The sequence below is a fragment of the Mirounga leonina genome, unplaced genomic scaffold (assembly GCF_011800145.1).
Source record: "Mirounga leonina isolate KUSES-001 unplaced genomic scaffold, KU_Mleo_1.0 Mir_357, whole genome shotgun sequence".
Taxonomy (NCBI): domain Eukaryota; kingdom Metazoa; phylum Chordata; class Mammalia; order Carnivora; family Phocidae; genus Mirounga; species Mirounga leonina.
Window position 1 is genome coordinate 11,527,797 of NW_023270702.1, and position 23,217 is coordinate 11,551,013.

A 23,217-nucleotide genomic window follows, 5' to 3' on the forward strand; every position below is an offset into this window, starting at 1 on the left:
GCTCATTTTTGTGGTGAGACCTTCCACTAGAAGACATCTACACTGGTTTAGGAATGAGAAAACTTGGAATTTTATTCAAAGTGTTGCTAAGTGTAGGTATAGCCTTGGATAAGTAACATAACCTAGTTGGGCTCCAATTTTCTTACTTGTTGAAAGTGAGGAGCTGGATGTCATGGTCTTTAGGTTACCTTCTACATCGTGATCTTTGTGTTTTTGTCACTTCCATTGCCACCATGGTTACACAGCTTTTAAAATATGATTTTACATTTATATAAAACTTATATATGAAGTCTCTGAATAATTTTTGTGTTCAGAATTTATCAATGGACACATACTCTCTTCATAGTTAAAAGAAACAACATTTGTCATGACTTATTTTTAAGCTGGTTTAAGTTTTAAAATGTTTACAGTAATAAAGTTAAATTGCACTAGAAAAAATATATCTGTCAAGGACACAACCTACCCCAATGTGCCATTCATTTGCATCTACAGGGAAACCCAATTATAAGAGCTATTTTCAAGAACTAGTATCACTGGAGACTGAGCAGAGCTACCCTGTAGTAGAGCAAGCAGATAACAGCGCGTCCTAAAAAACTGACCTAGACAGGAACATGTACATGGTGAGCTCACCCACATTTTGTTATTCTCCTGTGGAATACTACATTTGATCTAAAATATTGTTGCTAATGTTTATGTAAAGTGAGATTATAATTAATCACTATGCTAATTTTAATAATTGTGTGCCTCAGGTGGATTGAGATGCTAAAATTGTATGCCATGGGTTCCAAAAGCTCTCTTTTTTAGGTTGGACATGGTACATTTTGCAACCAAATGCCTCTTTGGTAAACGTTATGTAAGACAGGCATAAAGTGAAAGAAGCAGGTCCCTAATCAATTGTTGCTGCTGCTTTAAGATCTATCGCAATGAAATATTTGTTGAGCTCCCTCCAGTCCAGGTGAGGACACATACCATATTTACATGAGAAACATGGGTTCTTCTTCCTAATCGTTCCTTGAGGGAATGGACTAGTTTCTCTCTGGTCTATTAAACCTTATGCAAGAGCTGATGGCTCCTTAATTCCAAATAATAGTAGGTAAGATTTGACATAGGCTTTTTAAGTTCACCCATGTGTAAAGGCTGCTCAGTGAGGTGGCATGATCCTGGTCTTCCCTATGCTACTAACTCGTTCTAGAGCTTTGGGAGCAATCTCTAATCTTTCTGAATTTTGTTTCCTGATTTGTTAAATGAAATGGGTTTCAAAATTTTTTCTTTGAGTCCTCTTCCCAGTATAAGACTTTGATGAAGATGAAGTCTCCTTCCCTTGCTGTTTAGGCAGGAGGCCTCCGCACTGCCATCTTCTTGCTTCTTACTTTCTCCTTGGGCTTATGAATGAAACACCGTTAATGGTGACAGACTAACTAGTGTGTCTGTCCACTCCGTCACCATCTCTTTTTCTCTCAGACTGCTGATAGAGCCTTTTAAACACATCTCTTCACATCCATTCTCTGTTTGACTCCCACACAGTAGTCCTTTACAAAGAATACTCTTTAAAACAAAAACAAAAACACCAAAGCTTGTGATTTTACTTCTCTCCTTTAACCATGAGAAATGGCTTCATGTGCCTTTTCAGTGTGAATCCCAAGCCCTTAACGTGGCTTACTGGTCTTTCTGCTCTTTAGTCCCTCCTTACACGTCTGCCACTTTGCATTCCAGCCTCACCTTTTACTTTGTAGCAGCCTGGAGTTGTCCTACGGAAAACTGAGGTGGTGGCTTAGTGAATATGAATAATTTGTTGTGGTATAAATTTGCTGGGATAAGCACAATGGATATATACTTTTACCAAAGGACTTGGTGATATCAGACCAAGGGAAGTTGTTGGGTATGGCTTCTTAAGTGTTCCTAGTTCTTCATGGCAGATGTGCTCGGTTTTGTGGTCATGGAATTTTTCGTTCCCAGAGTGAGGATTGGTTTTCCATCTCCAACCCATTCCCTGAAACTATAGAGGTGATATGTCATATGGTTGCAAAATCTGCCTTTTCTGGCTATATCACCTGGTTTTAACATCCATAAGCTAACAGGGCCATCTTGCTACATGGTTCATAAATTGTATAATAATGATTAGATGTCACACATGGATACTTACTTGGAACAATCATCAGTCTATGGAGAGGCACACTTGATACTTTCAGGCGTAGGGTGGAGTCACTACTACAGACCTGCCTACAGACTATTGTACAACCACATGGGCCTTGTCTCATTCTGCCAATGCCATGTTCTTCCCATTCTTCTCCAAACCCACCTTACACCTTCCTTTCCACTTCGATAATTCCTACTCATCATTTAAATCCTCTCAATATGCGAGTCACTTCCTCTCAGAAGCATGTCCTGCTCTTTCAGAAGGTTGGATATCCCTGTTTTATGCTTCTGTAATGCTCTTACCATCCCCTATAGAGTCCTCACACTTCTAGTTCAATGATTGTCCCACTTTTAGATTGTAAGCTCTTTAAAGGCAAAGATTATCTAATTTATGCTAATGCCCCTACATTAAGCACGAGGCCTGACATATAGTTGTCAGTCACCCAATAAAATATCTGCTGCATGACTAAAGGAATAAATGAACAATAGAAGGGGAAGTCATAGATGAGAAGAAGGAGTGGATCACAAGAAAGGAGAGGAAGTGCTTCCTGCTGATGCTGTTGGTGGAACTGCAAAGAGCTGGAAAGGGAAAATGAGAAGGTCTCCTGCCTGGCCCATGAGCCTGACTTTAGCTTCCAAGGAGGTGTAACTATTAGAGTCCACCCAGGTTTCCCATGGAAGAGAGACCGTATAGAATAAGACCTGTGCAGAACACCTGGCAACTCAGGAAAGGCATGAGAAGAGGTCTGGAAGTAGATCTGAGCCCAACAGTATCTACACCCCAACACATATGAGGACTTTTTATGGTCAACTTTGAGAAACTATGTTTTTCCTTTGTTTGCTATCTTTCCTTCATATTTTCCCCCATTGATAACAAAAGTATCAAAAAGGAAAGAGAAAGAAGAATCTTTAGAGAACCTCAAGAAGCTTTGTGCTTGCTCATAAGATAGGCAAACATTCTATGTTTTCATCCTCAGTGGATCAGAAGCAGTGACATCTCGAAGTAGGAAAAGAAATAAAGGATTTATCCAGGAAGAGAGGAGAAAAGGAGAGTAGACCAAAGCTGCTTTGAGATTGTGATTCCATGGGACCTATCAGGTATCCTATTCTCATACCCACCCCTAATCAATAATATTCTTCTCTTCATCTCTTCTGATTCCCCTCTAATTACTTGTGATCCTTTTTTTCATCAGAGTAGCTCCTTTGCTCCTGGACATAGGATCCATTTCCAATGGCTAAAGGCCTTGATGCACTGAGAGTATCATTCATATAACAGGGAAGCCCAAATAGAAGTGTAACTACATAATCCCTGGAAAACATCAGTAGAAATGGTTAGGTACCATAGGCTAACTGTTGTAACAAACAACAGCGTAATCTCAGTGACAAAATACTCATGAGAAAAAGTTCCTCAGGTCTACTGAAGGTCCACGAAGGAGGGAATAGGAAGAAGAGAGGCTCTGCTACACACAGTGACTCAGGGACTCAGGCTTTTTTCTGACCTGGTGCTCTTCCACCTTCTAGGTTATGTCTCCCACTGTATTCAGCCACTAGAGAAGATCAGTCTTGGGAGGGTTGTATTAGCTAGACCTGAAAGTGGCATACACTTCCACCTTTTCTACAGGCTAGAACTAAGTCACATGGTCTCACCCAGTGGCAAAGGTAGCTGGAAAATACGGTTGTACTAGTTTCCTCGGGTTGTCAAAACAAAGTACTGGGTGGCTTAAAATAATAAAACTTTATTCTCTCACAGTTGTGGAGGGTAAAAGTCTGAAATTAAGGTGTCATCAGGGCCAGACCTCTTCTGAAGGCTTTAGAGAAGAATCTTTCCTCAGCTCCTCCTAGCTTCTTTCTGATGGGTTGCTGGCAATGTGTCATCATTGGCTTGCAGCTACACTTCTCCAATTTCTGCCCGAGTCTTCACATGGCTATCTTCCCTCTGTGTCTCTGTGTCCAAAGTTCCCTCTTTTTATAAGGACACCAGTCCTTGGATTAAGGCCCACTCTAATCCATTATGACCTCATCTTAACATGATTACATCTACAGAGACCCTACTCCCATATAAGGTCACATGCACAGGTACTGAGGGTTAGGACTTAAACATTTTTTTGGTGGGGGCTGGGGGATTGCAGGAGGCAGTTCAACTGTGACAGTGGCCTAAAGGAAAAGAGAAATTGATGAACTACTATCCGACCTCTCTCTGCCTAGTTGTTAAGATTCTCTACCACAAGTAATAGTGAATAGGAAAGCCTTTTGAAGGCTTTTAAAAAAAAAGATTTTATTTATTTATTTGACAGAGAGAGACACAGCGAGAGAGGGAACACAAGCAGGGGGAGTGGGAGAGGGAGAAGCAGGCTTCGTGCCGAGCAGGGAGCCCGATGTGGGGCTCGATCCCAGGACCCTGGGATCATGACCTGAGCCGAAGGCAAATGCTTAACTGACAGCTACCCAGGCATCCCTTGAAGGCTTTTTTGATGGTCTTAGAGAACTAAGCCTTTTTTATAACATTGTTTCTGTAAAAAAATGTATTTTTAACACGAGACAACTCTGATTGACAAAGGAACTTTTGGAAGTTAACCTACCTCTAAGACATAATTGCTTATACTTCAGGGGATTTTACCCCACTCGAATAATGTTACAAGTTTTTTTGAAGTAGTATGTGTCACGTTTTGTAATACTATTAACTCTGATAGTTCAATAAAATAGAGTAGGCATATTAAAATTAATATAATCATGTCTAAAAGTCCATGCCTATTAAATATGCTTAGCCTAAAATCAATAAAGATTTCCTTTTTCTACTTAGGGCACTGTCATCTAACTGTGGTTTCTGCTCTTGGCATTTTCCATCTTAGTCTTTGCTCTTATCTTACCACACTTTATTAAGTGTGCACTTTGTTAAGTCAGCCATGATTTAATAAAAGAACAGTGGCCTTAGAATCAGAACTTTAGCTCTGTATTTTTTTCTTTAGCTCTGTATTTTATTAATTTTGCTATCTTGGGCAAGTCACCAAAACCACTTCTTACCTCAGTGTTTTCACCTGTACTCTGATTGATATTAATCCTTTCCCTGTGTGATGGTGAGAATTCTATTGAAGTCACTTAATATTTGAGTGTGTGTAATATGCTAGTATTGCTATAAGTGCTTGAGATGTGTCAGTGAGCACGAAAAGTTCTCAGTCTTCATGGGGCTTCTATCCTAGGAACTAGAAATTATATAAATTACAAAATGCTTTACCAATGTGTAAGGTATTTTCATCATTGCTATGTTAGCAGCAGCAACTCCAATTTCTCAAATATCTTTAAAAATCTTATTATGCATTAGCTCCTAGATATCAGGAAGTACATAAAAAGAAAATCTAAGAAATGAAGAATTTACCCATTGGATGTTTAACCAGAAATATAAACTGGATGGTAAATATTGAAAACGTTTCTTTATTGCATTTAAAAGTAATCCTTGGACCCCTATTATATGGGTTGTGCAGTGAGTTAGGCTCCATGTGGAATGTGAAAATAGGCATTAATCCTGCTCTCAAGGAGGGGTGCATGGGTGGTTCTGTCGGGTGAAGGACTGACTCTTGGTTTCAGCTCAGGTCATGATCTCAGGGTCATGATATCGAGCCCCATGTCAGGCTCTGTGCTCAGCTGGGAGTCTGCTGAAGATTCTCTCTCTCCCTCTCCCTCGGCCCCTCCCTCCACTCTCACTCTTCTTCTCTCTCTCTTTCTTGCTCTCAATAAATAAATATATCTTAAATAAATATCACAAATAATCTTAAATTTATAATCATAATTAAGTCATATAACCATAAATCAGAAAATCATAAATAAATAAATCTTTACAAAAATCCTGCCCTCAAGGAGTTTAGAATCCAAATACACGCCCACTAAAAACTGCACTATGAGGATACAAAGTTAATAGTATACAACAGTGAGGCACCAAAAAATTGATTGAAAGTCTCAAAAGCAGAACCGAAACACCTACAACACTATAATGTCTTATTGACATTGTTTATATGTAGAATATTACTTTCTATTGCTGAAATGGACATAGCACTACCAGCACCTGTTTTATTTATCTACTTACTGAGATTTCATTTTATACTTTGAATACAGATATTGACATCTATGGTATGCTATATGGTGCAGAGTTTGTGCAGTACTTTCACTCTGTAATGGAAATATCTTGTATAAAAGCTTAAATGATATTTCAGAACAACACCAAGCATCTAGAAGGTTAGAGCTCATTGTTAAAATTGGAAGCCCGAATCTGTTTAAAGCCATGTACTATATATTTGGGTACTGACAGAGAAGACACTGTTATGAGAGGCTGTCTGAACATTATCAGAAATTACTGATTCATAAAGTATTGAAATGTGAAGTACACTTCTTTGCAATTCACATTGCAGTGATGCACCATGATTGCAGATATGTTGCCAGTTTTGTTGACCATTATATCCCCAGTGGTTAGGACAGTCTATCCCTAGTGGTTAGTTCCTGGTACATGGTAAACGTTTGACAGATGTTTATTGAGTAAACGAACCCAATTTCCAGGCTGAGGGTGCTCCTAAGCAAGGTCAAGTAAGGGATGCACAATGGGGTTGGGTGAGGGACTAAGTGGGATGGCTGAGGGGATAGCAGAGGATTGGGAGGATATCGTGGGGGATTTCTGTGAGGGCTGACAACAGTGGGGATTGGGCTTCCAGAGGCTTCTGTAGAAGTTCCTATAAGGTTTTGTTTCAGAAAAAAGAGGCCCATTGCCCCTTTCCTGGCTGTGGGATCCAAGGCATCACTGGTGGGGTGTGTCTGCTCAAACAGAAGGAGGGTAGAGAGAGTAAGGGGCAGAAGGACTCGGTTGACTCTAGATGAGGATGTGGCAAATGTCTTTGGGGTGGTAAAGCAGAGAGGAAGAGCAATCCCAATAACAGTGGGGAGAGAAGGTGAATTTGTCTTCTCATGTTTATTGGAAAGATGAGTTCCCAATTTTGGTAGTCATTTCCATGTAAGAAACATTTTTCTAATGTTGTTTTCTAAGTTGAAAATTATATATATTTGTAATAATGATGGTAGGATCAACAATAGCAATAACACATTTACATAGGCACCTTCAGTTTTCAAAGTGTATTTATATGCATTATCTCATTGGGTTGGTCCTTACTTTATTTTTACATTTAAGTATTCTGTGTATTGTACTTTGAGTTTGCTTTCTAGGAATAGGAATGAGTGTTTAGTGTGTGCACGTGTATTTGCACCAAATATGTTGGGCTCCGGATGCACCCACAAATATACAAATATGGCCACCTCGATCCAAAAGATGAAATTGGTTTTCCTGTGATAAAAATCAGCCCTGTTTTCTTTTCTTATCAAGAATAATTCTGGAACTTTATACATGAGCTCCTTGAAAGCAGGGATTGAGTTTTATTTATCAGTCAATAAGAAGAATTAGGTTAAGATTAATTATAAAATGTTTTAACTGCATGAATTTCTTGTATTTGTGTTACCCTGCATATTACATATGTATTTGACAAACCTTGATTAACTGCCTTTAATATATAATGCATCATGCTTGGTTCTGGGAAATTTAATGATCTCTTTCCAACCAAAACGCGCACGCATGCGTGCACGCGCACACACACACACACCCACACCCACACACACACACTCATACACACTTACTATCCCAGGCCTTAAGTAGCTCCTGATGGGAACATACAGTTGTGAGATGTATTGCAGGTGCTCTGTCAGAAGTGTGCAGTGGAAGGAGGAGGCCCAGAGGAGGGAGTGATCTGTGTTACCTGGTTGATGGGGAACGTGTTCTCAAAGCTTCATGACAAAAGTCATCCTTGAGCCGAGTTTTGAAAGATTATCATTTGGAATCAAGTGAATAACATCATAAAACTGTAACTTTCTTACATGCACTTTAGGATATTAACAGCTAATCCTTTTCCTTGAGTAGCCTCTTCACTGGCTGAAATATATCTCTTCAGGTTCAGAGACACATTCAAGATTGTTATAGTTTTCTCATCATGCATTGTGTCTGTTCCGTGTTGAAGTACCTGTAGGAAGAAAATTAAGTGCAGGTTTTGTGTGTGGGTTGAGAGCTGATCGAATCGAAGGTGTGTCAAGAACCAACCAGCAGAGTCCCCAAATCATTCGAGTCCCTGGCATTCTTTTTTCAAGGCTTTCTTCACTGTAACCGGTCCCTGATGGTAATTGGTTGAATCAGATTTAACAATGCAGTCAGATAAACAGTTGTGGCAGCTGCTGCCATGGCAACGTCACCGTCCTTACCCTCCCAGCGCGCGCCCCTTCCCCACCCCTCCTCCTGCTCCTGCTTTCCTCCAGTAAGTGCATACTCGCTAGTGGTCTGTGCAAGCAGCAGGGTTTAATGGCAGAGCTATTTTCTCTCCAAACTGTTCAAAATGATGAACGAAGATGCAGCTCAGAAAAGCGACAGTGGAGAGAAGTTCAACGGCAGTAGTCAGAGAAGGAAAAAACCCAAAAAGGTAAATTGCCGGAATTAGGAATGTCTGTATAGAGATATGTGTGTGTATGTGTTAGTGTGTAATATCAATGAGATTACAGAAACCGTGGAGCATTATGAGTAACTATAGACTATGGCAGTACCAAACATTGCTTTTTGAAGAGGCAGGTGCATCCTGCTGCTTTCTGAGAATAGGAAAGGAACCAGGGTTCCTAATGGATACGTTGACTGGAGCATGGTGAAGTGAACAGAGATAAGGTGTGCTCTGCATGTGTATTATTGAGGATTGTGGCCACTGATGGATGCTTCTGCTGTTAACTGGGTATATATAGAGAGAGAGTCATTTTATTTTTAGAATGAGTGAGTTTAAAAGGAAATGTTAAGCAAGGTGGATTGTGAAGCAAAAGGAAGATTTTTGGCCAGATGTTTGCTCGGGGATGATCTTGAGATGGCCAGACAGCAAACGCCTTTTGGTTCCGTGCTAAGTGTATTCTTCCTAAGGAGAAAAGACTGTTGTGACAGGAGAAATATGATCCTCAGCATGATATTTCTTTGGTTTGCTTAGCTCCTCTACAGTTTTCCCAGACATGATAGTGTGATAGCTCTTTCATTGATTAAAATAAACGGCTAAGATAAAGATATTATGGGCTGGGGCTGTTGGGCACACAAAGCAGTCCGTAGGATTTCTTAGCCTGGCACACATTCCCACACCCTTGATTTTCATGGAAACGATACCAGTGAGAAACAGTGGGAAAAGATGCAAACTATTCAGCCCCACCCTACACCAGCACTTCTTTCTTTATGGCCTGACTCCTTCTGGTAAACTGTTGCAGCCTCACCGAGCAATGTGAGCCCCACCTCGGACAGAGATGTCTTTTAAATAAATTCCCCTAAAATCCATTTATTTCTTGAGGCAATAAGATGGGCGGAATAGAAGATGATTCTCATGTAAATGCATTCCAATGTTAGAGGGTTTGCGTCTTGAATGAGCCAGTTAAAAAAATTATCACGGGCAAATGAATATTTTTCATTTTGACAATTTTGAAATTGCATTGCACTTTGAAATTAAAGATCTCTGGTACTACATGTCTCATGATCTAAAAAACTGGAAATAATTTGACCCCTCTGATATTTAAAAGATCATTGTATTAGCCAACAAGGGATTAGTATATTTCTATGGTGCCTTGTAATTTGATAAAAATGAGCATGCCCCATATGAAATTTTTAAAAATAATAGCATAAAGATAGTGATGCAGTCTAATAAAGGCCAAGGATAATTCGGGGCAGGCAGGAGCATTGGTAGAATGTCCTTTTGTACCTGATGACTCCAGATCTTCCAGCCCTCGATGACATTTTTGTAGAACGTTAGCTAATTTATCAACATTTTAAAAAGGGAAAAAACAAATACAAAAGAAAAAGAGAGCAAGAGATAGGGAAAAAGAAAGAAGGAGTTTTTGCTTGAATTCACAATGTCATTTCACATTCCTCTTCAATTTCTCTCTGAAGTCCCTGTGCTGCATTAGAAACATTATACTCAGAACTACTAAAGGGGTGACGAATCTATATCATGGAGATTAGGCTCTGAGTGTTGATACTAAATTCACATGGCCAAAGCCATCTTAAAGTATTTGAGGGGGTAGAGCAGAAGAAATCATCATAGGTGATAACTATAATATTTATTCAGTATATTTTCTCAAATATATTTATTTAGGGATAAATTCTTTTAAAACTTGCAGTTGAAATGATAGCAATTAATAGCAAGTTTTGAATATGTGTATGTATTTTTATGCACACTCAGAGGCATACATTAAATGAGCTATTAAAACACGGAGAATATTGGGTGCCTGGGTGGCTCAGCCATTAAGTGTCTGCCTTCAGCTCAGGTCATGATCCCAGGGTCCTGGGATCGAGTCCTACATTGGGCTCCCAGCTCGGCAGGAAGCCTGCTTCTCCCTCTCCCTCTCCCCCTGCTTGTGTTCTTGCTCTCGCTGTCTCTCTCTCTGTCAAATAAATAAATAAAATCTAAAAAAAAACCCCACACAGAATATTGAGGGTTAAAAGTAATTTCACCTAATAGGAAGGCATACACACACATATGCACACACAAGTAAAGATCCTTCAGTTCATCAAGTCAGACATAAGTGGGTTTGAATCTTAGCTCTATCCTTTAATATAGTGTGTTTGGAGCATATCATTTAATTTCTCTGATGTAGGTCCTCATCTATAAAATGTGAATAATTCTATATATCTTTTGGTGTTTTGTGAGGATTAGAAATAATGTACATCAAATTCCTTGAACAGTATTTAATATACAGTTCATGGCAATGACTTTCAAGGTGTTGTTACTGTTTCCTTGAATGGAAATTATTTATTGGAATAAGCCCTATAGAAGGGAAGTCTGTTTATATTTTTAAGAGAGGCAGAATATAATATTGGTCCTTTGCAAAGGCTAGTAGTCATTTTTCAAAAGGTCAGAAGTTATATATTATAATTGGAAACTTTTTATCTCATACAAATTATTGAGATTTGCATAAACATACCTCAGGTCTTTAGATTACTTCTTCACATCTTTTTTTCACAGCAAGCAACTTAAATTTATGTATTTATAAACTAGACCATTAAATGTGCTTTGATGAGGAAATAATAGTCACGAGATAAGCATCCCCAATAAGGATAAAATCTGAGAAAAGCAAGAATTTGAGCAAAGTCAGTGCCATATCACATTAATTGTGTTTTTCTACTAGTGGTTCACATTGAATCCATCGTAGGATTCTGTATAAGCACCCAGGACCGTGGACCACCAGGCTCACTGTGGCCTGGGTGTTGATCTAACATGATGAATCATACTCCTTGAAAACATGCCTCTTCCTCTAGTAAATATTTAACAGATGAGCCATAATCCACTTGTTTATTCTACATCTTACAAAAGTAATTCTGAGGGAGAGAACTAAAGGGTCTTTTGCCATGAAACCCACGATGTGAGAAAATAAGCTCAAGGAATTTATTTTCTATTAGAATTTTAGTGAGTACCTTGAAGATAGAAATTATTCTAAATTTTCTTAAAAATTTCTATTCTGGTTTCAGTAATTGGGTTTGTCAATGCCCGCCACCCAGAGACCACCAGGAACACACCAGTGGTTGAATGTGTTGGTAAGGGAGGATGCACATCTTGAGGAACCAAGTTAGAAAGGACTCATAGGATTTGGGTTTTGGCTATTGTTGGTTAAAAACAAAAGAAAAAGAAAAAACACCCAGCAATCTCTCATTTATCAAGAGAGGGGCATGTGGGGTATTTTGTGACTTGGACAACGTTCATGTTTTGTCTGTGTTCAGGCATGATAAGGGAGTTGTGCCATTTCTGACCTGCTCCATCCCAGTCACAGGGTGGCGTGGCCTGACGATGATGCTTTGTGAAATTGTTTATGTTCAGTAGAAGAACACAAAGGCTAATTGGATAGTACCAGGTTAGCTCCTAGATGCTGGTGGCTGCTTTTCTCTTTCTCAAGCTTGAACACAAAGATACTTTTGGAGAGAGAGAGAGAGAGATTTATTATTGGATGCTCTTTAGTGTTCAAGGAAAATAAACCAGATATTTGCTAAAGTATTCAGAGAAATCTTTTTCATCTGATACTTCAGCAAATAGTATACTTCAGGCCCAGTGATTTCACACAAATGAATATTGCCCAACGTACAGATTTGGGGTGGATGTTCTAGTGGTTGTTCAGTGGAAAAGAGGAAATGAAAACTACTCTAATTCTCAGCTGGAATCCTGGACTAAAAGGAAGCACTGAGACCTGTATGAAATGTATCACTGTCAGAGAGTTTTTAGCCTATTCTAAACCCTGGACAACTGGATAAAAATTTCTTATTCCAGACAATATTTTGGCAGATTAGGTTAAAATAATTCAACACCATATTAGAGTGCAGTACCCCACACTTTCCAATTTTGCATCATTGACAAGGCAATGGATTTGTACTAGAAGAAGCTATAGGAGCCTTTGATAATTTACATAAATGAAAGTGGAAATGCCCAAGCATCAATCACTCATGACAGAGCCAACTGAAACCACTAGGCCTGATGAGTTCTTCTAAACAAGTAAACAACTAAATGGCTTAATAACAATTCACTCATTTGGTGGAACACCTATATAAAGATTCAAATATAAATACTATTGTTTTCAATAGAGTAGTAAGGTAAAATGGCCTTTTTGCATATTTTATATTCATTTAAAATGTTTTGTTCTGGGCCGTTACTTTAAAATATTCACGAGCATTGCAAAATTTTTGGATTATATATATTTTTATTGCTGTTTACTTGCTACTACCTAAATAGGGAGATGAAAGTTGTACCAGATGCATGATTGAAATGTTGTACAATTGAAATGTGAATGAGAGACAAAGAAAAAAAGTTTATTTTTATAGCAGACACAGAATGCGTGGCTTTTTTAGTGGAATCAGGTAGCAGATCCAGCATTTGGGTGTTCAAATCTTCTTGTAGTCAAATTAGTTTTGAATTTAGCTGGTGCCTTATCTTGTTCAATCAAGTCTAGAAAGGCTTTCGTGTATAATTCATCCTGAGTAATATCCCCATTTCTTCAATTTTCCAAATAACTTACAAATTACCTTTTTTTAAAAACATGAATTTATAACCCAGAATAGCATGTGTTGCCTGAAGACAGCAATTCCCCATCACTGAAGGTATTTAGGATGACCATCTGTCAGAGATGATGGAGATTTTTTTTATTGGAAAGAGAAATCCCTTACAACCTGGTATTCTGTGGTTTTCTTTCTATGTCTCTATTTCTAGCTCTTTCTACCTACCTTTATGATACTGATTTTTCACTGATAATTTCATAAGCAAGTAATAGCTAAGATATTAATCCCAAAGTACCTTTTTTTAGAGTGAAGTGTTGTCTGCTGCCCATAACTACCAAAATTACCTGGGTTGCCTTCTAAAAGAAGAGAAGTCTTAGGACCCACGTCAGAATGGCTTAATCACTTTTGGTGATTTTTTAACAGGCTTCCAATTCCTTTGTTTTTATGTACACTAGAGTTTAGGACCATTAGAACCATTGCCTTAGAATGTGGTCAGCAGGCATGAAGTAGAGTTATTTTAGAAAGAAGAATCTCTAATTTCAGTGAGATGTGTTAGATATTACTTGGCTCTTGTAGTTGCATTTATTTCTTTTAAGTGTAGATGGTGATGACAAGGACACAAGAGAATAGAAAGTATTTTTCTCCCTATTTTACTCTTATTCTACATCTAGGACCTAGAATTATTTCACACCCACCATCTCATTTGATCTTCAAAATAATTCTCAGTGAGCATTATTACCCTAGTTTTGTAGATTTGGAACTGGAGATTCAGACTCTATCTATGTGGGGATGGTGCTGGAGAAATGATAGACATTTTTCCTACTATTCCGCAAATGACATATTTTGAACCATTCTCCCATGGAAACGAGGTGCTAAGATATACTTCTGTATCTCCTGCAAAGCTTCTAAGGTATCTACAGTTTCATCTTTTGCTAAGATATCCTCCAGATTCTCCCCCAGTGTTACTTCCTGTCTTTTACCAGTTGATAACATTCTCCAAAATGCTGACTCTAATCTGGGAATAATACATAAAGGTGATTTCTTTCCTGGCTGTTTGTAATATTCTTCCAGTCAGGACTCCTCTTTCCCCTCCTTTTGCTCCCATTACATTTTATGATATGTGGGTGTGGATGTTTCTTTCAGGCTATACAGACACGTACTAGACTTGGAAAATCCACAAAAATGAATGGGATAATATAAGTAAGCAGGTATCTTTATGTGGTTTAGGTGTATTAAATTAAGCTAGCATAAAAAGATCTTACTTTCACAACTTTATTCTAATTCTTGAAAAACTTTGTTAGTATATTTTCAGTAATTGTTCTATGAAAGAACATTTAAAGAAATTTAAAGAAAATATGAAAACATATTTTCTCATATACTCGTTCCTGAAGTGTTTCTGGTTTCTTTTTTCTTCTCAGTAAAGTTTCTAAAGAGACCAGTGAATGCATATTGAAATAGGATTAAGATTTTTATTTTTTATTTTTACTTTTTTTTGAAGATTTTTTATTTATTTATTTGACAGAGAGAGAGAGAGACAGCGAGAGCAGGAACACAAGCAGGGGGAGTGGGAGAGGGAAAAGCGGGGCTCCATCCCAGGACCCTGGGATCATGACCTGAGCCAAAGGCAGAAGCTTAACAACTGAGCCACCCAGGCGCCCCAGGATTAAGATTTTTAAATCTGTATTTGTTACTATCTTGTCCCAATTTAGAGCATACTAAATTATAAATATGCCTACAGCTTTGTTTCTTTCCTGCTTGTATTGTGTTCTAATTCCTGTTGGTAGCAGAAACAAAACCACTGTCTATTTTTATCTCAGTGGCAGGATTAATCACAACAAATAAACTTACCATCTCAATTTCCTTTTACTTGAAAGGTTAGAGTTGGGATTGTTACCAAATAAGACCATCTTTTTTTTTTTTTTTTTTTAAGATTTATGTATTTATTTGAGAAAGAGAAAAAGAGAGAGGATGGGGGAAGGCGGAGGGAGAGAATCTCAAGCAGACTCCCCAGTGAGCGTGGAGCTGGACACAGGGCTCCGTTTCATGACCCTAGGATCATGACCTGAGTGGAAATCAAGTCAGTGCTTAACCGACTGAGCCACCCAGGCACTCTGAGACCATCTTTTGATAGAAAAAAATTAACTTTTATACACTTGAGACCAAGTAAATATGATAGAATATTCTTTTTCTTTGAAATCCATTAATACCTGCCAACCCTTTACAGAGCGTCAATTTTTAAAAGCCAGAGGGAGACAGTAAAATATGTTCTATTTAATGATACACCTAAATCTAGGGGGTGAGCTTCTACTTAGTTATCAGACCTGGTTTTTATTCATGGTTTTCTGTTAACTCACAAACAACTATCACCTTCTACCCACTAATTTGTGTTTGTACTCATTAAGACAAAGACCTGATTTTTAACATTTGCTTAATGAGCTTCAATTTCTAAGAATCAGCTTGTTTCACTCAGTTTAATTTAGGTGTTTCCTCCTAACCCATAGGAAAACTCCCTTAATTCAACAATTTTGTATTGGTTTGCTCGGTGTAGAGCACTGAATTCGCTGTCATGGCATTTCAGGGCTGAAAGTCAAAGATTGATACCTTCATGGAGTTTATATTCTGCTTGAGGAGACATTTCTATGAAAAAAAAGTAATGAGCAATTATTATAAGTATTATGTAATACTTAGCAAGTATTATAAGTATAGTGTTGTGCAATGCCAAATATAAATTCTGTAGGAGCCTGCAGAAGGCTAAGAGATCAGTGTGATTTTATTAAAATATTAAGCTCCACAAGTGGGTGAACAATAGCCTTGAGCCTTGAATTATGGATAATGCTTAAGTATGAATGGGGGGATAGATAGGCAACCCAGATGGGGCAACCTTAGCCATATAATTACAAGTCACACTAAAGATTAGGAAACTGTTGAGAGACTTGCTAAAGTTTATCACCATAAATTTTGTGGGTGAACTCTCCCTGACATGTCCTTATGGTCTGCACCTTGTTCCATTCTAGGTTCACATTTTAGAATCCATCTTGTTTGGGGGGCTTATTCTGTGTCCTTCTCTTTTTTTTTTTTTTAAGATTTTATTTATTTATTTGACAGAGAGAGAGAGAGTGAGAGCAGGAACACAAGCAGGGGGAGTGGGGGAGGGAGAAGCAGGCTTCCTGCGAAGCAAGGAGCCTGATGCAGGGCTTGATCCCAGGACTACAGGATCATGACCTGAGCCGAAGGCAGACGCCTAACGACTGAGCCACCCAGGCGCCCCTCTGTGTCCTTCTCTTATAGCACATATTTCTTTAATCACTTACCTGTGAAGCCTTGCCCCATGTATATATTTGTGTTTATAAATTATTTCTTTAGTCAGTTATAAATTCCAGTAAATAAGCCTCCAAATTAATAAGGCATCTCAATCTAGTAGGGACACTTTTTGTAATTAACCAGATAATCAACCTCTGCCTTTATCTTTAGAGAAACTGCTATGGTTACCCTTGGACTGTAATGGTCTAGAATACTTATATAGGAACTCCTAAGACTTTACATTTACATGGTAGCTGAAAATGGCTTTTCTCATTGAGTTATTATTACATCTGCTCTATGTTAGCCTACTTTGTGTATTGGCATACTGTTGAATTTGTTCTGAGTGACTAGGTCCTGTTGGATTTTCAGATCCTTGAACATGAAATTCATGACTTTTCCCTCCTTTCCACTTGCTGGTCCATCCACAGGTTTCTGCGCTTGGTCTATCCACAGGTTTCTGCGCTTGGTCTTTGTTCATCTGCACTGGCAGGTAGAGTGACTTATGGTCGATTATTTTACCTCTGGCTGCCTTGGACTTTCTATCCGTAAGATAAGAACAATTCTAGCCACTGCCATTTCAGAGAACACTCTAGGTTAAAGAGAAAGAAGTAAGGGGGCACATTAGAAATACAACTATGGAAATAGAAATAAGTGTTAGGATCTGTGTTGATTTTGGAAGTTTGAAGAATTTAAAAATGAAAGGTGGACCATTCTAGAATGTTTTACCAAGTACTAGTAAGTGATACTTTTTTATACGTAATTTAATGTAATAATGTAGTAATTTATTATACTGCTGATCTTTAACAACATTTTAAGAATAAATATATCCCTGTGAAAGTTGAGCCAGTGTATGTGAGGGTGTTCTAACTGGAAAAAAATACTAAAAACTTTTTAAAGAATTGAAACATTATGTAAATTTTGTATGAGAAATTTAGTATTTTCTGTGTGATGATTTCAATTCTCTTTTCATCTAATACTTATCCCTGAAGATTCCTTGTCTCAGATGTTCTACATGTTTGCCCTGAATTCAGAGGGTGTGATGGCAGGATGCCTCCCTTATTTTATAGTATTGTCTCATAATCATTGCATCGAGGTGAGGAGTGGGAGCAGGGGAGTGGCATTAGAGGTAAAGCCCACTACTTTAAAGTGAAAATCGGGAAAAAACTAGAACAAGTACAGACATTTTGCATTCAGTAGTTTGGAGATGCCATCAGAACTAGTAGATCTATCCATCCTATTGGCTTATTAAAATTAGTATGAATATCTGCTTTAATTTATTCACATCCAATCCGACCTGTATCAGATCAAACTGACATAATTGTTTAGTATTTTCCATATAGTTGTCACAGTAAATAATTTCAGTATCCTCTTGAATCAGTCAAATTCAAAAGACTAGGTCTACATAAGAATTTGATATGTGTATATTGTTGGTATGAACTGTAGTAAATATATTTAGTAATTACCTATGTAACTTAGTATGATCTACCACATATTATCGTTTGTGTAGAAAAGTTGTTCAAAAGCTCATCTTTAAATGGCCAATGAATATACTTTATAAGTAGCCTATAGGAATCAGTTCTGTTCTGCCTGAACATGAAGAAGAGAAGATTATTACAATGGCGCATTCTTATAGATCATTCTTCTGTCCTGGTACTTTGATGCAGCTGAATGCCACACATCTGTGCATTGCTGGGTCACACAGCATGTAATGAGGATGTGTATCTGTGACAGCGTTAAGGCAAATTTGTTACACTCAGGGTTGTGATAATTCTTCTAAATCTCATGACGAAAAGCTGGTATGCCTTTCAATATGGTTGTTAGCTTCCCACCTCCTTACTATTCTTCTTTTTTTTTTAAGATTTTATTTATTTTTTTGACAGAGAGGGACACAGCGAGAGGGGGGACACAAGCAGGGGGAGTGGGAGAGGGAGAAACAGGCTTCCCACTGAGCAGGGAGCCCGATGCAGGGCTCTATCCCAGGACCCTGGGATCATGACCTGAGCCGAAGGCAGACGCTTAATGACTGAGCCACCCAGGCGCCCCAAGATTAGTGTTCTATCCTAACGATACTGTTTTATCCTGTGTGGTACAAGATGAGAAAGATTAAGGAAATGTCATGTAGGTAGCTCCTCTTCTACCCATTTCAGAAGCCATGCATAGAAACCTGTGGATTTGGTAGGATAAAATACATTCACACCTAAGGTTTATCTGCAGATCAGTTTTGTTTTTGTGTTTTGTTTTTGGTATGTGTTTCAAGGTACTATAGTTGTTTGATGATTTTGAGAACATACATCTGATATTAGAATAGAGTTTACATTACAGAGTTTACCTCCTGGTTTTACCAAAGGGATTTGGTTCTCCCAGTACAATGTACAGAATAAAATAAAACAAGTGACAGGAGCAAAATAAAGTATATGTGTAAAATTCTTTTTTGAGACATTTGTATTTGTACTTTGAGGATTCAGAAATTGGCAACACTTTCCTTGTTGTTTATGATTTATAGTAGTGACTGTGGAAAAGCCTTACTATGAATTACCCATTTGTTTTCCTGATTTTAGACTCTTTTGAAAACCACATTTGAGTAGCATTAATAAAATGTTGGTAAGTAACACATTAAGTAAGTAACTCTTACTCTGAGACTCAGAGTCACTTCATGTACTGAGGTTTTAGGATGAGAGGTGACTAGGTTTTGGTTTGAATTGCTCAGCTAGTTAGGACATAGGGCTAATCTAGCCACTGCTATTCCACACAAGACAATTATCTTCATTTAGTCTCAAAAGCATAGACTTCATTCTTAACCTCAGAGAGTAACTGATTGAAGGGATACAGTATAGGAGAATACTGCCAGATGTGTACAAACCTAAATCTACTATCCCCAAAAAACACACTTAAAAAATAGACAGTCTATTGACACATATTTAAGTGTCAAGATTACCCCCTAATTACTTATCTCCTCAATATGAAAAAGAATTCTAGTCCTTTTCTAGAAGGTCCATATGAGGAGTAACAATAGTAATATAATAAAAGTAAAATGGAGGTCCTCCATGGCTTTATGATAAAGTTAACCTAATTCAAACTTGTTTGAATAAATTATGTTTTTTCCAATAAGCTGAACAGTTTAACTACAGAAAAATTCATTGGGAAAAATAGTTTAACTCACTGAAACATTTTATAATAATAATAATAATAGGAACATTTTTTCAATAATAAGAAGCAACAATTAATATATATTGAGAGCTTATCACGGTATTATATACTACCCATTGTGATAAGAGTTCTACATAGATTATCTCATTTTTTTTATTTTTAAATTTTTTTTATTTTTAAAGATTTTATTTATTTATTTGACAGAGAGACACAGTGAGAGAGGGAACACAAGCAGGGGGAGTGGGAGAGGGAGAAGCAGGCTTCCCGCCGAGCAGGGAGCCCGATGTGGGGCTCGATCCCAGGACCCTGGGATCATGACCTGAGCCGAAGGCAGACGCTTAACGACTGAGCCACCCAGGCGCCCCTAGATTATCTCATTTTATCTGCATAATAATTCAATGAGTTGGCACTATCCCATATTAAAGAGGAGGAGACTGATTTATAGAGGGATTGGAGAACTTCCTGATTAAATCCATATAGCTACTAAGTGATGGGCCCAAGATGTTACCCCAAGTCAAAATGACCTTCCTGCCTGTCTCCAAACCCCTGTGCTATGCTGATAGACCAACATGTTAAACAATTAAGATAGGATCAAGAATGCAAAAAAATAGAGGTTTCTTTCTGTTCAAAACCCAGTGACCCAATATGCCTTCACTGAGTAGTCAATGAATCCAAAATGCTATTTTGGTTGATTTTTTTTTTTTTCAAATATAGTTCAAAACAGAAGTATAAATCCAAGTAGGAAAATGTTTTTTATGTGTAGTCATAGAGTAAAATTATCAGATGCACTCATAATATTCAAGCCAGATGCGAATTCCTGGTCTTTGCCCTGGAACACTGAAGAATGAAGCTTTCTATGTTGATATTTCCATCTGCACTTCAACTATTTTTGTCAAATGGCTGACACCCTTAACTAGCCTCTTCAGTATAAGGGGGAATTTGTTAGTGAGTTCATGTTGTTTGTCCTAATTCAAAAGGTCACTAATATGTGATGTGCTTCATAATCTACACAGCAGGGACTTCTTTCCAGTTGTTAAAGAATCAGTAGGAGTGACTGGGCTATTACATGGGGCAATCAGGCATTTGTATAGTGGCTCATGTAGGAACATGCACTTACACTATTTTTTGAGTGGGTAGGAAATCTCTTCCATCAGGAAACTCTTCCAGATGACCTGACCCCAAGTGGCTTCCATGCCTGATTTGTGAAGGTAGTTCTTAGACAACAGCAACAAGTTGTATGTGGTTTGGGAACTTACTCTTATTTTGACAAAATGGCTTGATTAGATAAAAAAAACATTGTTGCAACAATTTTCTGAATCACCCACTGGCCAGAGTCCAATGGAAGAGTGAAGTCTGGCTCCTTATTGCTTCTTTCTGATAATAATATTAAGGGATGATTATTTTTAAAAATCTTAATTTATGATTTATCACATATGAAGAAAATTAGCTGAATGGAAGTAATTTATCCTTTGCAGAGCAATGAAAAATTTTCTTTTTTCAAAAAGGGAATTGGGAGATGTTTTTTGAGGGTTGCCTATATAACAAAGTCAAGAGTTTGGGAAAAATGATATACACACATAAATATACATTTGGATTATTCTAGGTTTCAGATATGATACTATTGGAAATGGCTTAGAAACTGTGGATTTTTTAAAACAATAGTTATAACTGTACTCTAATTCGTAGTTGCCTGGTGTTTGAAGTGTTTTCATTATTGCTGTCATCATAGAAAATTTTTGTAATGATAACTATCCTTCTAAAAGCCTAATGCCATGTCATGTACAGATTTTAGATTCTTGTCTAAAGTTGGATTATTAATTTGGAAGTCATAAGTTGAATTTCCAAATATTCAAACAGGCTTCCCTCCCCCTTGTATGGATTTGGTATCCTTGGATCCTTGGTATCTGTTTCATGACAACCGTCTAGTACCTATTTATTTATTATTTGTCCAGTAATTTCAAGGCTGTATAGCTCAGATATCTAATAATGGGATTAATATTTTGTCTTTTTAAAAGATTTTTATTTATCTGAGAGAATGCGTGCATGTGCGTAAGTCGGGGGAGGGGCAGAAGGAGAGGGAGAGGGACAAGCAGACTCCCTGTTGAGGGAGGAACCTGACATGGGGTTGGATCCCAGGACCCTGAGATCATGACCTGAGCCGAAGGCAGACGCATAACTAACTGAGCCACCCAGGCGCCCCTTGCCTTTTCTTTCTACAATACTAATTTGATTATTTTCCCTGGGCCTACATTGATGACAAGTAATTATGTCTGTTGCCCCTAAACTGACCTCAAGGAAATGAGGTGCTTATACCAATTTAGGTAACAGATGACAAGTGTCTGTGTTATAGCTGACTGAGATTCAAGTTCTATAGTGTAATATCTACTTGGAATTGGAAATTCTGAAAGTGAATATGAATATGTCCAGTGGAATATATATGATTATTCGTATATATGTGTGTGTGTGAATAACAAATGTTATCCTTGGATATTGCCAAATAATAGCAAAAATGCCACAAAATTTGCCATGTTTCCTAAATGAATTGTATTGGGTTGTCATTTAGTAAAAGTTTTCAAATTATACCTGCAGCCAATATTGCAGATAACATTTGATAATAGTCATTATTAAAATAAATTCTGGGAAAGGTAGATTTCGGTATTGCTTTCTCAAAAGATATATTGTAGTTCTTGAATTCACTTTCTTCCATGTGTCTCGTGAAAGTTTGTTTTCTTTAATGTTGCTGATGTTAATGATGTATCTTTTCTCACTGTAAAATGAATTGCTACTGTTATAATAAAAAAACATTGTTTTTGTGTGGCTACTTTCTCACTTGGGAGAGGATGAAAAAGACCAAAAAGACTGATAAATAGAATCTAAATCTATGATATTAATTGCAGATTATTTTTGTTGGCTGGCAATCATAGGTAGGTATTTTTTACATTATAATTTTTTAAAATTTTTGAAAATTAACAGCATATGTGGAAGTCAAAGAGCTGAAGTAAGGCTGAAAAATAAATATAAAAGTAAGTTCTGTTAATTCTTGCTAACTTTCAACTAAATACATTGAAGGTTTTAGATTGCAAAGGGAAAATACCCTCCCATTTATTTATTTCATTTGATGGCTCAAATGGCAATTTACTTACGGGAAGCTCACCCCTCAAATGATTTTAATGTAATGTTTTATTTTTGAGTTGTCCTAAAATATTAAACTGAAGCTTGAGTTTTTCATAAACACACACACACACACACACACACACTCTTTTTCAGTAGATATATACAAATGCCTTTCTTCCCATGGAAAATTATTTTTGGAATTTATAGTAATACTGTCCAGTTGAAACTGTATTGCTTTTAGGTGTTAAAGATCTGTATTATTTATTTTAAGGAAACTCTGGGTCTTGTTAATTCTTTAGGAACATGAGGCGCTTTAGAATTTGGTTAAGACATAGCTGCATTTTTCTGTGAGTCTTACAGGAGAAAAAGGTCCCTTCTACCTACCTCATCATCTCTCTGTACAGATTAAGCTCCCTCAAGAATACTCTGTGTGGCTTATCCTGATGATG

At 37.6% G+C, this 23,217-nt stretch overlaps 1 protein-coding gene across 1 annotated transcript in view; it reads left to right on the forward strand.

The window, feature by feature from the left end:
• The first annotated feature begins 7,778 nt into the window (after window positions 1-7,778).
• ANK2 (ankyrin 2) overlaps window positions 7,779-23,217 on the forward strand; it is a 322,635-nt gene continuing 307,196 nt past the window's right edge. The window contains exon 1 of the mRNA XM_035030308.1: window positions 7,779-8,633. Within this exon, the coding sequence (XP_034886199.1) occupies window positions 8,550-8,633 (84 nt within the window). The 5' untranslated portion in view covers window positions 7,779-8,549. The remainder of the gene's footprint in view (window positions 8,634-23,217) is intronic.